The 16,894-nt window shown below is 41.7% G+C and overlaps 1 protein-coding gene across 1 annotated transcript in view; it reads left to right on the forward strand.

The window, feature by feature from the left end:
- LOC105301922 (zinc finger protein 729-like) overlaps positions 1–16,894 on the forward strand; it is an 81,945-nt gene that overhangs the window by 40,416 nt on the left and 24,635 nt on the right. Inside the window, 1 exon segment of the mRNA XM_011374787.2 lies at positions 322–382. Within this exon segment, the coding sequence (XP_011373089.2) occupies positions 322–382 (61 nt within the window).

Here is a 16,894-nt window from a genome sequence, read left to right on the forward strand (position 1 = left end):
GGTGAATTCCTATTACTTTTGGCTGAATGTAATCCCTCAAATGTTTTCACTTGTATGTGATTAAAACTATGTGCATTTTTGGGGGTCAAACTAACACTTCTGTAGTTGCTTTTAATAAAACATAAAAATGTTTCATTAACTTTTTAAAGCTGTAAAATCCTAAAAATACTGTGTTTATTTTAATCTCTCATAGTTACAATTTTTGTCCTGAAACTAGTTTTTTCTTTGTTCTTAGTACCAAAAACTTAAATCGTGGTGTTTTTTTCTTTTTTTTTAAATGCTCTCTTGCCAGTGACCCACAGATTCACACTTGTATTACAGTGTTGCAATAAATTCTAATAAGAATGACCACAAATCCTCTAACAGAAGTCAAAATCCTGAGGTATAAGAGTAACAGGTATCCAAAAGGACATTTTAAAGGATTTTGACTTCTGTTAAGAGGATTTAATTGCTATTCAAAGAAGCAGGACCTTTTTCTATAATGAATGCTGTGAGGAGGTAAACTTCATTCTGTCATCGGTAATCCTAGTCATTGTTTTCTAGAAAGTAAAATCAATATAGTGGAGCTAAACTAAATTTGTAAAAAGCTCCAGTCATTGATATTATTGTGAAGAGGAGACTTTTGGTCATTGTTATGATTTGGAACTATGTCCTTTACTGTTTTTAGAGATATGTGCACAAAATACCTTGTAAATGTCTTGATGCATCATGGTCAGTGACTGCCTTTGATGAAGGAGGTGTGTGACATTGTCTCTTCTGCAGGATAAGACTTGGTCTTACAATGAGTGAAAACCCAGCTCCCAGTCCTCTGCAACAGCTTTTGCCTTTTCTATTTACTGTCTAAACACTGATGTATTTCCTATACTGTATTAGACACCATTTACCATAAAACACCTCGGTTAAAAACAAATTGACTTAATATACTACATATATATTTAACATATGTAATGATATTTTTAATACTTCATGGCTCCACTGAGGCCTCTAAGTATAGATTAATTATGAGAGAACAGAAGCCTAGCAAGGAAGAAAGACAGGACCACTGGTCCAATCAAACCTTTCTTGCTCAGCAACTATACTCTTTAAGCTAATGATGCAAAATCTCTCATTGCCATGCACTTTACAGTCAACCAATTTAGCACAAATAATCAAGGCATCGTTGGATTTGGACATAGATACATCAAACAAGTTCTTACAGCCCTGGTGCTTATATTTTTTGGGGAAAAGATAAATGGTAAAGCTTTGTTATAAGATGTAAATAAAAGCTATGATGAAATGTAAAAAAAAACCACAAAAAAACCATGAGTTAATAGGCTAGTGTGTGTATATATCTTTGCTATGAAGGTAGGAGTCTCAGTGAGTGACAATGTCATTATCAATTACTTGAATTTCTACCATGTAATACATCCTAAACACTGTTTTAGGAACTGCTTGGGCGAAATAAATACAACACAACAATATAGAAAGTCCCGCATGTCTGTGATTAACAGGAAAGAGTCCACATAAAGATCTAGATATCGTTTATCTTCATTTTTGAAATTGTTAAACATTTTGTTTATAGACTATATACTTATGACATTGGACATAGTCATTTGAGACTTGAAACTTTCTCATGGTTTGGGCCACAGATATTTGTTGTGTCATTTTGTGTTTATGTCATTTGAGAGGATTTTCACTGAAAAATTTTAAATGTTATAGTATTTGCCATTTATATAGTATTTTGCTGCTGTACACACTGAGTGACACGATGTATACCCCATTACACCATGGAGTCCTCCCCATTTAGGAAAACACCTATGTTCATTTGCACCGTTCTGGCCCATCCTGAGTTTATTCTTTGAGTAGATTGATATCTCTTTGTCTTGCATAGATATCAATCTACTCAAAGAATAAACTAAAGATGGAAACACCAAAATGCTATGAATATTTAGAAGCAATCATCCAATGAATAATTGAGGTGAGCAGTAAAAGAGGGTAAAATTTTCAGCAATTTGGTTTAAAATTAGCAATTTAGTATAAAAAGAGATAGGATAAAATTTCAATGTCTTTTAAATTTCAATGTCTTTTTATCACAGGACTGGCTGAAACTTTTGTGGCCATCATCCACAGACCCTGTAGCCCGTTTTGCTGTTCACAGGTTTTGTTTATATGCTTATTTTTAGCACATGTGAAAGAGTGGGAAGCAAAAGCAATAGCTACAAATTTTTATAAAGAGCACAGAAATTCAATCATTCATTTTTTATAGTGGTAACTTATGTATAGGAGAGGTATCATTTTAGTGGGCACCAAAGGAGTGGTCTTTAGGATGATAAAATATTTTTCATCTTTTGATGGTAGTATTACTACACATTTGTGAAGACTCAAAAGTACACCTAAAATAATTATATTTATATATATTTGTATGTGTATATTTAATTATGTTTATGTATAATTACAAATACATTATACATACATGTATATATGTTAGAAAATGCATGACATTCACTTTTATATGCTAGGATAATATTTAACTCACCTGAACCTTGATTTTTATATGTTCGATTCCTTTCAGCACTGTGGGATCCTCATTAGGATGAATTGAACGACTGGGGAGGAAGACACAGGCCACAACAGGCCTTTTTTGCAGCCCTGTCTCTGAGAAAACTCCCTCTAGGGCTGCACCTGTCTTTACACACATATCTAGGATTGAAATGAGAAGGATCCTAGAATGTGTCTTTGAGTTAAAGTCAACTTACTCAGATCTCTGAACGTACTGTGATTCTGAAACATAAATGTGCATCCCAAGTGGGATCTGCCTGGGGATGTCCTCAGTCATGGGCGTCAGCATCATTCCTTCCATTTCCTGCACAGACCATTTCCAGTTCTTTGTTTTCCCAACTCAAGCCTACTTGTGTCTGTTTCTTTGGAAACTTCTTTAGAAATCCACGCATATCCAACTCTAGAAAATTTCTCTAAGGCAATACTAGGGGCCTGTGTGCTGAGAAGGTGACAGAAGCAGATATAGAATCTATGTCATGAGCACGTTTCCCTCGGTTGCAGCAATCCCAGATTTTGCATATTTATTAGATATGCTTGCTGACATTCACACATTTAAAAATAGATTTTGAACGGGGGAAACATGGTTCGAGAATTTGTCAAAATAACAGTCCCTCCATTATGATCTGTTTTCCCACACCTATTTGCTCATAGATACTTTATCAGTGTTTTATGCATTGAAAAGTCTCTAAATCTCCCATGGTGGGCATAAATTGCCTAACGTATTCTTGTACTAGAAACTATTCTTAGCTAGTGTAGCACACAGAGCATCCACTGCTGGAACTGACAGAATCCTTTTTAAATGGAGGCCTATCTAGGCTCTGAGCTGGTGAACCTTCACAGCCAGCTTCCTATTTTGCCCTGGTCATGAATGCAGGACCCCTCAGGCTTTCTAACCCAAGGCTGACATTGAACTGACATTGGAACAGGATAGAGACCAAAGTGGTTCCTCTGGTATATCTATACTACAGGAGGAAGTATGTTCCCCTTTTCTCTGATTGATGTAATCCATTCTATAGAAAAAGTCACATTTCTAGACATATTGGCCACTTGAGGAGTCACTTTGGAGCATATGAATAACCAAGGAGTTCATATTTTTATGGATAGTGTGTCATAACCACATCTGATAGAGTCCACTGCAGAGATCTTCCATTCTGTTTCTAATTCAAACAGGCCATTCCTGATCAAAGAGAGGACCCAAGCATTAGATCCGTTAGTGAAACACTAGGCAAGTATGTTAGCACTAGAGAATTTTCTGTTCATTGTTAGTTTCTTTTTCCAGGACATTGATCTAGCTGTCTTGCTCCACCAATAACTTTTTATCCAGGGTCATCCCATTTGGCCTAAAGAACTAGAGATTATCTTGCCTCACAATACCCAAGTTCAAATAAGGTCACTCTTTCCTTTGCAGATATTAAACCAATTTGCAGAAGCTCATTTCATTGTTCAGGGTGATAAATTGACTCAAATTTCTGAGACACATACTGGCACCTCAGACCTGATGGTATTAACCTTGACCCTGAGGTCCCATGTAATATGAAACCCTTTAGGAGCCTCTAACTTAAACGTTAAGGCAAAATTCATGGGACTTCCCTCCTCTGCCATGGCTAACGTAGTGACTGACTAATACACCTGATTAAAAAAAAAAAAATGCCCCACTGATAATGTAATCAATACACATACCAGGCCAAGGAACGGGTCCCTATTGCTTGTGGCAAATTGACATTGTAGGGCCCCTTACCCCCTCTGCTGGGCTGCTTGCTATGATCGGATTATGGCAGAAAATCACATAGACAAACTACTTATCCTATCATACTTGACCCTGCTGAAGCCAAAATGCAAGGATTCGCCAAGACATACTAGAAATTATTGATATTATCAATCAACTCAATAATAAGTCATTGGACTCTTGAAAACGGAATGCAACGAAACTAGTTTCTCTCTTATAATCCCAGACTACAACACTCACAGCATTACCTAGTGGCTTATTTAGACCAACCGTGCCTTCTTTTACAGAGATCTTTCTGCTGATGGAAGCATTAGTTACATTTAACTCTCAGTCTTTGGGGCCTATTACGTTGTTCTGATCATCAGGCTTATTGGCACCTTATAAATAGAGCCTTCCTATATGAGACATTTCTGTCAGAATGGTCACTCCTATAGGTGCTCTGTAGTAGAGCGCCCTCCCACCACTATTATATCCCAACCCCAGGTCTTCCCAGGGTTTGTGCACGATGTAAATCACTACAGGTGACTCCTGAAAAACATGGTGGCTTGGGGCACCAATTCCTGCACAGTTGAAAATCCACATATAACTTAGTTGACCCTCTGCATATGCGGATTCTCAACTGCCAGTTGACCTTTGAGCAATGTGGGTTTGAATTGCCCTAGTCAATGGAACTGCACTGGTCAGTTGACAAATCCATGTGTTAGTGGACCTGCTCAGTTTAAACACACCTATTCAAGGCTCAAAGGTATTTATTTCATTTTGGGCACCCTCCTTCAAAACCCCTCTGCCCCATGCAACACAAATATGCTGTTTTCTGACCAACTGCACTCATGCACTCATTGTCCTGGGCAGCACTGGTACTGACCAGGGAACACGATGTCGTTCAACAAACACATCATTAACGACAATTGAAAAACCTTCACAACTCAAGATACATGTAACAATTACCTAACGCTGCCTTGAAGGACAACTCCCTGCAGCCAAGGCAGCTGATGACCACTTGGCTTTGAACTATTTAGTATACCAGCCAGGGAGAGTTCTGTGCCCCTAAAAGGGCTGCTTGCTGCATGTGGGTAGGCTACACTGGCAAGGTGCCACCAACAACACAATAAATGAGACAACAAATCAAGCAATCACCTCACTGAAATAATTGATCAGAATTTGGAAGGAATCCCGACACACTTTCCTGGATCTCTTCAGCACCCTGGTATGATAGATTTCAATATTATTATGAGGATTTGTTACTTTAATTACATGTTGCTCGTGCATTTGGCATGGTTACTCAGTTAATATTTAAATTCACTTAAATGAGATATGGCTTATTTAGTGAACAAACCTCAGGAGAGAACTTTAATAAAGACACTGACCTCATTTCTGATAATTGACTCTTATCAGCTTCAGGTGCCTGCTCACCCTGCCTGGCCCACAATGCGTAAGCAGCTTGTAGAGTTGATACAAGTCCCATTTCTTTTTTGTGTCAGATGCATAGTATATTGACACAGCTGCAATTATACATGCCATTTTACTTTTTTTCTATAATTCTCATATTGCTTTTAGTTCCCTACTCCATTATCCTTCTTTTGAATTAAGTGTAGCATTTTAAATTTTAAATGACTTTTTCACTTTATATTTAAACATTTTTTAGAAGTTGCTCTGTTTAACATATACTTCTTAATTTGGAAAAATGAGCCTCAGGTTTATACTAGCCTAATTCTAATGATAAAGGGAAAGGTTACTTGGATATAGCTCTACTCCCCTTAGCAGGTTTTGTGTTATTATGCAGATTATATCTATTTATGATATAACCCAATAATATATCATTACACTTATTTACCATGTGTAATTATTTCTTTAGCCCAATACAGCTTTGCTCTCGTTGTCCTTTTTGCTTTTAATGGCAAACATGACGCACATATTTTACATTTCTATATATTATAATCCCAAGAGCACATTACATACTTACTATTTTATACAATTCCTTTAACGTCAGTTAAGAGAAGAAAGTAGATAATGTATATTGATTCTTTCATAATTACATAATAACTTATACAAGTGTTTTTGTTTCTTTATGTGGATATGAATTTCCATCTGGAGTTCTTTGCTTTCGGCCTGAAAAACTGCTTTAGTCATTCTTTCCCTACCCCCTGCCCCCCACAACACATAGAGGAAGGTTAATTAAAATGTGGCTCATGAACTTTAATTTCAACAGTTAGACATAAGAAAACTTTTTTTCCCCTGGCTTTATTAAAAGTTGCTTGTATTTACATTATTCAATTCAATGAAGTTGTTTTTCAATTATAGTTGGCATACAATAATATATTCATTTTAGTTGCACAGCATAATGATTAGAGATCTATATAACTCACAAAGTGACCATCCCACTAAATCTAGTACCCTTCTTCCCCCTTACATGTTTATTACAACATTATTAACTATTTTCCTTATGCTACACTTTATATCTTCATATCTATTTTGTATCTATCCATTTGTATTTCTTAATCCTTTTGCCCTTTTTTGCCATCTCCCTCAAGCCCCCTCCCATCTAGTAGCTCTCAAAATATTCTCTGTATCTATGAATTTATTACCATTTTTATTGTTGTTGTTTATTTTATTCTTTAGATTCCACATGTATGTGAAATAATGCGATAATTGTCTTTCTCTATCCGACCCGTTTCATTCAGTGCAATACCCTCTAGGTCCATCAAAGCAATATCTTTTTCCATCCCCTTCCTTTTAGTCTGTGTGTGTCTTTTAATCTGAAGTGAGTCTCTTGTAGGCAGCATATGTGGGAGTCTTGTTTTCTTATCCATTCAGCCACCCTATCTTTTGGTTGGAGCACTTAATTCTTTTCCATTTGAAGTACTTGTTGATAGGAATGTAGTTATTACCATTCTTTATTCATGTTTTTGAGACTCTTTTTTTTTTTTTTTTGATAAAAATGGCCTGGAGGGAACTTAAAGAAATTTGTTACTTAGCATTTTACATAAATAGCATTAATTGGGAATATTTGCTTCTTTTTTTATAATAATATTTTTATGTTTCAACTAGTTATAGTTGACATATAATATTATATTAGTTTCAAGTGTGCAAAATAGTAATTAGACATCTATATAACTCACGAAGTGATCACCTAACAAATATAGTGCCCCTCTGACACCGTACATGGTTACTACAGTATTATTGGCTATATTCCATATTGTATACTTTATATCTCTATGCTATTTTGTAATTGCCAATTTCTACTTCTAATCCCTTATCCCTTTTTAACTAATCCCCCTAACCCCCTTTTCATCTGGTCACCCTCAAAATATTCTCTGTATCTATGAGAGTGTTTTTAATTTTATTCTTTAGCTTCCACATATATGTGAAATCATATAGCATTTGCCTTTCTCTATCTGACTTACTCCACTTGGCACAATACCCTCTAGATCTATCATGAAATATCTTTTTTCATCCCTTTACATTCTGTCTCTGTGTGTCTTTTAATCTGAAGTGAGTCTCTTCTAGGCAGCCTATGTAAGGGTCTTGTTTTCTTATCCATTCAGGCACTCTATCTTTTGATTGGAACATTTAATTCTTTTTCATTTGAAATATTTCTTGGTTGATATATAGTTATTGCTATTATTTATTCATATTTTTGATACATATTTTTTTCTTCTTCTTAAAGGAGTCTCTCCAAGATTTCCTATAATACTGGCTTGGTGGTGATGAACTTTAGTTTTTTCTTGTCTGGGAAGCTCTTTATCTGTCCTTCAATTCTAAATTATAACTTTGCTGTCAAAAGGTAAAATAATCTTAGTTGTTGGTCCTATGTTTTCATCACTTTTAATATTTTGTGCCAAGTCCTTCTGGCCTGCAAAGTGTCTGTTGAGAAATCGGCTCACAGTCTTATGGGAGCTCCTTTGTAGGTAACTAATTATTTTTCTCTTGCTGCTTTTAAGATTCTCTGTTTGTCTTTAACCTTTGGCATTTTAATTATGATGTGTGTTGGTGTGGGCATCTTTGGGTTCATCTTGTTTGGGACTCTCTGAACTTCCTGGGGTTGTATGTCTATTTCCTTTACCAGGTTAGGAAAGTTTTCAGTCATTATTTCTTCAGATAGGCTTTCTCTCTTCTCCTTCTAGTATCCCTGTAATGCAAATGTTGTTATGCTTGATGTTGCTCCAGAGGCTCCTTAAACTATCTTCATTTTTTTGGGGGGGGCTCTCTTTTCTTGTTGCTGTTCTGATTGGGTGTCCTCTGTGACCTCATTTTCTGTGTCACTGATTCGACCCTCTGCTTCATCCATTCTGTTGATTCCCTCTAATGTACTCTTCATCTCAGATATTGTATTATTCATTTCTAGCTGGTTCTTTTTTATGTTTCTATCTCCAATTTTATGTTTTTTCTCTCTTTATTAAAGTTCTCACTGAGTTCATCTACTCTTCCCCTAAGTTCATCTAGCATCCTTATAGCAAGTATTTTAAACTCTGCATTGGGTAGATTTCTTGTCTCCATTTTGTTTAAGATTTTCTTCTGGAGCTTTGTTCTTTTCTTTCATTTGGAACATGTTTTTTGTCTTTCCATTTTAGCTGCCTACTTGTGTTTGTTTCTATGTATTGTTTCTATGGCTTTGTGCCATCGTTGTCCTGTAAGACCCAGTGGCGCAGTCTTCCCTGGTCATCTAAGCCAGGTGCTCCAGGTGTGTCCTATTTATGAGTTGTGTGTGTCCTCATATTATAGTTGAGCCTTGCTTGCTCTTTGCATGTCAATGGGAGAGATTGACCCTTGGGCTGATTGGTTGGTGAGAGGCTGACCCTCCAGAGCAGGATTCGCTTTAGCAGGGCTCTGGTGCCTGCCCAGTATGATCTTCGTTGTCCTCAGATGTGGCCCTGGGTGATGCTCTGGCTCAGTCCAAAGCTGGCTACTAGGCTCGCCGGCCTCAGGGCCTCCTGTGGAGTGTGGGGCACAGACCAAGTTCAGCTGTAGCCTGTGCCCTACCTAGGGCACCTGGCATAAGCCACCAAGCAATCTGCAGATGGCTGCCATCCATACTGGGCCTGGAGTTGCCTCAAGAGGCCAAGTCTTGAACTGAGGCTGGCTGTCACTAATGCTGGACTTAAGGCTGCTCTGCAAGAGGCACATGGCGCGCTGAGGCCAGATGCTGCATGTTTGGGTTTTGCGAACCATTGAGAGATTTCAGGAAAGTTCACAGCATGAGCCAAGATAAGCCATTTGTATGGATAATCCACTGGAGGTACCTTGAGTGGGCCTGCACCTTGGGTGGGGCAGGGTCTCAGGGAATCACTGGGGCAGGAGAAATGGTGTTATCCAGGTTGATGGAGACTCAGATGTGGCCACCTGCATCTGCACACTGGGTGAGGGGAGAGCTCAACAAAGAACAATGGCTTCTACTAGCACTTCTGTCTGGGAGAAAACTGTTCCTCTAGCCCTCATGCTGAAGCCAGACAACTCAGTTCCCATCTGTATGTCCCTGGCACTCCTGGAACAGCTACCCCAGAGCTGGAGCTCAGAGCGAGTGAGTCTGTCAGTGAGTTAGTTCACACACAAGCCCTTTCAGAGGAATACCTGCAACTCCCTCAGCCTTCCGTCTCACTCAGCCACAATCTCTGCTGGATTTCACAACCAGAAGTTGTGGAGACTTCTCTTTCCGTCACTGGAAACCTGGGCTGGGGAGCCTAGGGTGGGGCTTGGACCCTTCACTCCTCCAGGGAGATCTCCATGGCCAAGATATCCCACCTGATTTTTAACTGTCACACATGGCTTTGGGGCCAGCCTAGTCTGTGTCTCTGCCCCTCCTACCAATCTCAAAGTGGCCTCTTATGTAGGTCCCCAGTGGTAGGACTTCTGTTCAGCTTGACTTCAGGAGACTCTCAATGATGGCTGTTCTATAGTTTAGTTATAATTTTGATGTGGTTGTGAGAGGAGGCGAGCACAGTGTTTACCTATTCCATCCTCTTGACCAGAACACACTTTCATTTTTTAACAAGATAGCTTTGGTGAACATAGGATTGTTGATGAACAATTTTTTTCCCACAGTGCACCTTGAATATGTCATCCCTCTGCCTTCTAACTGCCTTTCTCCACCCCCCAAGATTTAACCTGTTAATTTTACTGAAGTTTTATTGTGAGAGTCAAGTCATTTTCCAATGGATGTGTTTCCCCCCACTTTATAGTTCCTACTTTCCGATTTCTTTGTAGTTCTCAGTTTTTGTTAAAAACTAGACATTTTAGGTAATATCTTGTAGCAATTCTGGGTACTGGATCTCTTTTTTTCTGGGGCTTTTAATTGTAATTTGCTTATTTATTTGTTCAGTGACTGCCTGAATTATTTCAGTGAGGTCTTTTTGCCCTGTGTTGAGAAGTCAGAGCTGATGTATTAAACTGAAAGTAGCCAGATTATGACCTGCTGAATGAGGGGGCAGAAGCCAGCCATATAGGTGCGGTAGGTGGGTTCCTTACATTTTGAACTCTCACTTTCGGAAAGTGAAACTCCAGCGTCATTTTGAAACTCCAGCACAGTCTCAATACTCCCAGATAAAGAAAGTAGAGTCACAGATTTACTCCACAGGAGGCCCTGAGGCCAGTGAGCCTAGTAGCCAGCTTTGGACTGAGCCAGAGCATCACCCAGGGCCACATCTGAGGACAACAAAGATTTACTTCTTACAGATCCGAGAAGTGATGAGGGGTGGGCGGGGATTCGCAATTTGAGCTGGGGGAAGGGCTGTCCTCTGCACCCGGGTCACTAGAAAGCAGGATAGCAAGCACCTACTACTTATAAGATGGTTGGGGTGAAGGTCACTAACTTTTCACGAGCTTAACTCTTAAGTGATTATTTTAAAAGGTACCCCAGGAAAAACAAAGCAGGAACTTATGTTGGGAATCCTAAACTTGAGTCTTTATCTAAATGACAAGATTCTAAGTGTAAGGTTTTCATACTGTAAAATGCCAGCAATTCGGAAAAACAAATGTTGTTTTTCAAAAAATTATTTTTCTCATCACAATTGACCCATGTCATAGAAGCATTAATCTTTAGGGAAAATCATAGGCCTGTCTGGTTGGTGGCAATATTAAATGCCACTGACAGGGTTTTGGTCACCCATTGCATGAAACATGAGCAAAGCAAAAATCCCAATGAAACATACAATAGACAAATGACAGTTTGTCCTGTCCATAACCACCAAGTCCACATTTGTTGGGGTCCAGCCAAGAAAATAAATCTAAGCCCCTGAACATAGGAGGTAGGTGCTTGATTAAACACTTGAAGTTATGGAATACTTGAATCTGTTGGTCCATCTTTTGTAAATTTGTCTGAATTCATTTAGAATTTTTAAGATACATGCAGCAGGTGGTGCCCTTGACAGGTCAGATATCTCTTTTCTTGGCCAATAAATAACCTAAAGCACACAGTTCTCCCAAACCATCCATGCTATTGTTGCATTAAGGCCAGGCTTTGGTGTAACAGCCCTATGTGTTCAGTCAGGGCAGCTGACAGTTTGGTGTTGGCCATAATAATTTGTTATTGTATGTGGGGGTCCTAGCCCAGTCCCTGGGAGGGACAATAGGGGACCTACTCTCAACATAATGGTGATGAATACCATACACTTTTGATGTGAGGGGCAGAAAGAGAGACAGATGGGGATTCTACTCAGTGATTTGTAAGAGCAGCCCCAGGAAGATTAAAAGTACACTGGCACAAACAGACAGGACTTCCCAGGGACCTGCACAGAGGCAAACACTTTGGGACTTGAGAGAAGGAGAGGGGTACACATGGAGAATAATGTATGTGTGACAGCCCCAAGGCACTGAACCGACTGTGGAAACCAATGCCTTGATCGGGGAAGCTGAGATAAGTTGGGGTTCCCCAAGATGGCTAGACCACAAGGCCCAAGACCTTGGGGATCATGCTCCTTGGGATGATGTGTAGGTCACATTCATCCATGTGGTGCTGGTGCCTGGGCAGATATGAAGGATTATAAAGGGCACATGGGGGCTCCTGCTGAACATCACACTGAGTTGTGCAGTGTCCTGTGTGGGAGCAGCTCAGCACCAAACAGAGGGGCTGGGCGAGCCGCAGGGACAAGTGAGGTGCTTCTTTTGGGCAGAGACAATAAATCAGCTGGGTAAGCTCCTAACTTAGAAAAGAGCCTTTATTGAGCCCAGTAACATGCCCGGCAATTACGGCAGTCCCCCCAAATGAGCTCTGATTTCTGCCCTTTGTATAAAAATATTAAGACTATTGGAAGGCTTGAATGGGAGGATGTGAAACTCTGAGTGGTGACCGTGGGGAAGGATCCCCTCGAGGTTGCTTAGGGAGGTGAGCCTGCAGCTGTGGTCCTGGAAAGTATAGGCAGGGACGCTGTGGCAATGGCAGCACATACAGCCAGGTAGGTGTCCTCCCAACAGAAATTAAATTCACCCCCTCCCAGTAGGACACATCCTGTGGGCCAATGTAACAGTTGTGGTGAAGACCAGCAACCAAGTGAAGTGTTTGGTCTCCTGCAGCTCAAAGGTACAGTCAGGCTGGCCTAGCAGAAAGGGCACCCCCTCACACTGGAGCAGCTAGCGTAAAAGCCAGGGGGCCTTAGGGCAAACAAAGTTAATTCTGCAAAATGCACTCAAGGAGGCTGTCAGCAGAGAACTTACATAAACAAGCGTTCAGTTCCGCTAACAAGTACTGGGGCGTGCTGGCACCACCACTTGCCAAGTCTTCCTTGGTGTCATTTCTGCTGTAGGAGCAGCATTCGGGATGCATTTGTGTCATGGAAGGTCATGGGCTAGGGTGTTGTCATCTTTTGAATTCCTGTGTTCCATGTCCTCAGTGTTGCCGTCTCTTGGATTGTTGCATCCTTCACTGTCCTGAGCTAAGGCGTTGTCACCTCCAGCATTGTTGAAGGTGGAGGAAGCCATTCCAGAGAGGAGTGTTTCTCTTAAATAGCCACCTGGGAGGGGAACTGAGGGACCAAGATTTTAACAGGGTCACATAGATTTAGGGTGCCCTGATGAAGATTTGTTTGCGCCATCATGAGTGTTTACCGATATCACGAACTTTCAGGAAATTGTGGGAGTCCTCGGGGGCCCCTCACAAACGATTGGGTGGTGTGCTCCTCCAAAGTATAGAAGGCCTCCTTCCCTACATAGTATGCTTCAGGTCCCCTAAATGGTAAAGCACATGTGTAGCCTGGTTTAAAGAAAATTTAGCTATATGCTCCCAACAGTTTAATGTTTGGCCTTATACTACTAGAGATAGGTCTGAATTGCTGCCTGTTAGGGTAGAAATTAGGGCAGTGTAATGGCCAGTGCCTGGAGGTTAGGAGGTCAGGATGTCAGTGACTCTTTGAGAAGAGCTGGTGGCCTTTAAGCATTTGTGCCATTGGTCTCATTTAAGATAGAGGGCTTGAATTGCCTGGCTAGTACCCACACCTGGTGGCATTTGGGGCACAGCCCCTCAAGGACTGACTTCCAGCACTCACTGTGCCCCCCATCCTGGGGTGCAATTGCTGGTGAGCCCTGTGCAGTTCCAGCAGCTGGTTCAAGGTGCATCCCTCTGCAGGGACTCATAAGGAGCCCAGAAGCCCCCATATCCTCCTAGGGCCACTTTGTGGGTTCCTGGCTGAGGGCGCAGTGGGGCCTGTTCATCTTTACTGGTAAACAAGATCTGGGCTTTGGGAAAATTCTATTTTTTCATGTCTAGCTACAGCACTGATGCAGTTTAATGCTTGTTATACTGTATATGACATTTCTATGAATTGTCACAGCATGCTCTTAAATTGGGGGTTACTCGTTAAGAAGAATGCCTTAGATTCTGGCCCTAAGGGAGCCTCTTGGAGGTTGGAAATGGTCACGGGTCTGTGGGAGCATGATGCGGAGGAAAATGATGTACTCATTGGACCATTCCACATTTAGTAAGAAGAAGCTCACTTCCTCCAGAGCTGTCCACTCTCAGTGAGCCTTCGCTGTGATAGCTGTGACAGATGGACGGGTCTGGTGCCAAGCAAGAAAAATCCAAGTCAGGACAGGCAGAGTTTTTCCTCCTTATCCCTGCGGACTCCAGAGGCTGCCGGGGTCTCTTCCTCAGAGTCCACCCCCTATTTTATTTTACCTGCGTCTCCCGCCCTGGTGGCTCTACCATTTGGGGGCGCCCTCGCTGCGTGACAAGTCCGGGGGCTCCTCTGAGACTCACTAATAAAAAGGGCTCTCGATACCTTGGCAGTTTTTTAATTATGAATTTAGGAGTCTTTGATTAGTCCTTCCCAGCTAGCGCAGCTCTGCTGCTGTGACCAACAGCAGGGATCCAGTTCCAAAGACCCGTAAGAGCCAATTGGAGCCCTTCTCCCCCTCCCTTTGGACAAAATTTTCTAGAAAATCTTGCTTTTCTCTCATGGTATAATTACATGTCTTCGTCTCTCCTTCCAGCTGTTCGTCGTTGGACGTTTTGGTACAATGGATGTTAACGGAACAACTGGAACAGGTTACTTCTCCCTTGATTCATATACTGCCACCTCCCATTCTAGGATGTCCCGATCAACCTCCTAGAGTTTGGAGTCCACCTGCACCAGAGGGACACCATCCGTGTTTGGGGACAGTCCCAAGCCCCACTCCAATAAGGTAGCACCCGTGCTTTGGCATGTTGGAATGCCGTCACTCAGTAAGGCCCAAGACATTGGAGCAGGGGTCTTATAAGCATCTCATTTTTCTAGTTTTTTTGACCTCGCCTGAGGACGTGGGAGGAGCTGGAACCATGTGCTGGGGGTGGATCTGTGACAGCAGCAAAGAACGCAGCACAGAGGAGGCGCTTGCCCTCAGCACCGTTTGCCCACTGCGAATGCCTTGATGCACCTAAGAGAGGTACCTCTGTCACGGGTTAGGGCTGGCTCCCTGAGCCATGGACACCATGCACCCAGCGGTCAGAAGGCCTCGCCTTCCCGCACTGGTCTCTCCTTGGCACCCTGCCTAGGGTAGAGAGGCAGAGCCCTGCCCTCGGGGTTAGTTCTCCTTGGCTGCCTGCAGGGACATTGGCCTGAGATTAGAATACATCACTTCCAGCCTTGATACACAGTGGGATCTTGTTTAGAGACTAATGGGAAACACACCCTCCTCAGACTGGGGCTTGCTGGTCAGTCTCTGCTGGGGAGTTTGAAGTAGGACATCAACAATTTAGGGTGGGGATTCGCAGCAACACCTGGCAGCCACAGTGCAACTGCACAAAGGCCAGCAAGCCACGTTCTTCCCAGAGAGACTCAGCAGTGAGGGGGAGGAAGTGAGCCAGTGGTGGCTCCAAGGCATGGTATGGAGGTACAAACTACACCAACAATCTCATTCTTTTGCCAGTTGTGTTGGGGGTATTCAAATTATGACCCGCTGAATGAGTGGGCACAAGCCAGCCATAGAGGGTGGGCAGGTAGCTCTCTCGCCATCTGAACTGTCACTTTGGGGAAGTGAAAACGTGGGTCATTTTGATCGAGGTGCAGTATCAGTACACTCACTTGAAGGAAGTAGAGTCACAAGATTTATTATAGATTTCAGAAATGGGTGGGTGGGATGGGTAGGCACAATGAACTGGGGGAAGGGTGGTCTTTCTTCCAGGGTCACTCGTCAGCAGGAGATAGAGAGCAGGACAGCATGTACCTATTAGTGCCCAGGGAGAAGTAAAGTGGGAACCTGGTGGGAACCTAGGCTCAGGTCCTGATCTCAGCCTGGAGACTGTGGGTGTGAGCAGGGTGTCCACTGTAACGTGCCTGGGCAGCGCTTGGAACAGCTGTTTCTCCTCAGTCTAACCCATGTTAAATACTTTCAGGAGCTGCTTGGTTGTGGCTATGACCAGAGGACAGGAATGCGGAAGTCCTCCTCTCCCGTGATTAACAGTGAAGATTCCCCATAAAGGCAAAGATACAGACACGATGTGATTTTACAGTTGTTAAGTCTTTTCTATGTATAATATGGGGTCATGAGTTTCAACATGGGTATCTGGGACTCGAGACCTCCCACTGATTTGAGCCACTGATATTTGTGTTGTCCTTTTGTGTTTAACGTCACTTGAGAGGATTTTAATATACACTTAAGTAGTTTAAATGTATGTTTTAATGTAATAGGCATTTTTTTTGTGCTGCTATTCAGACTGATGCAATATATATCCCATTCAACATGTAGTTCCTCCCAATGAGAGTAATTTATGTTCATCTACACAGTTCTAACCCATCCTGAGTTTATTTGCTGAATAGGGTGATAACTATGCATGTCCAGTGTGATTTCTTGGTGGGAACCCCAAAAAGACTACGAGTGTTTAGAAAGTAATCATCCAAGGAATAATTGAGGTGAGCGGCAGACTGATTGCATCATTTTGAGTACTTCCCTAAGGTAGTGTGAAAGGAGATATGGGAAATGTTAATGACTTTTTATAGCAGGAGTAGCTGGAAACTTTTTGTTTCAAAGATCCACAAGTCCCCATCGCCCATTTCCTGTTCACGGGTACACTTGGACTTCCAGCACATGTTATAGAGGAGGAGCAAAGGAAAGTAACTGCACTGTTTTATTAAGGAGCAAAGAAAATGCAATCACTTTCCTTCTTTCCTTCCTTCCTTCCTTCCTTCCTTCCTTCCTTCCTTCCTTCCTTCCTTCCTTCCTTCCTTC

The sequence above is a fragment of the Pteropus vampyrus genome, unplaced genomic scaffold (genome assembly GCF_000151845.1).
Source record: "Pteropus vampyrus isolate Shadow unplaced genomic scaffold, Pvam_2.0 Scaffold255, whole genome shotgun sequence".
Taxonomy (NCBI): Eukaryota; Metazoa; Chordata; class Mammalia; order Chiroptera; family Pteropodidae; genus Pteropus; species Pteropus vampyrus.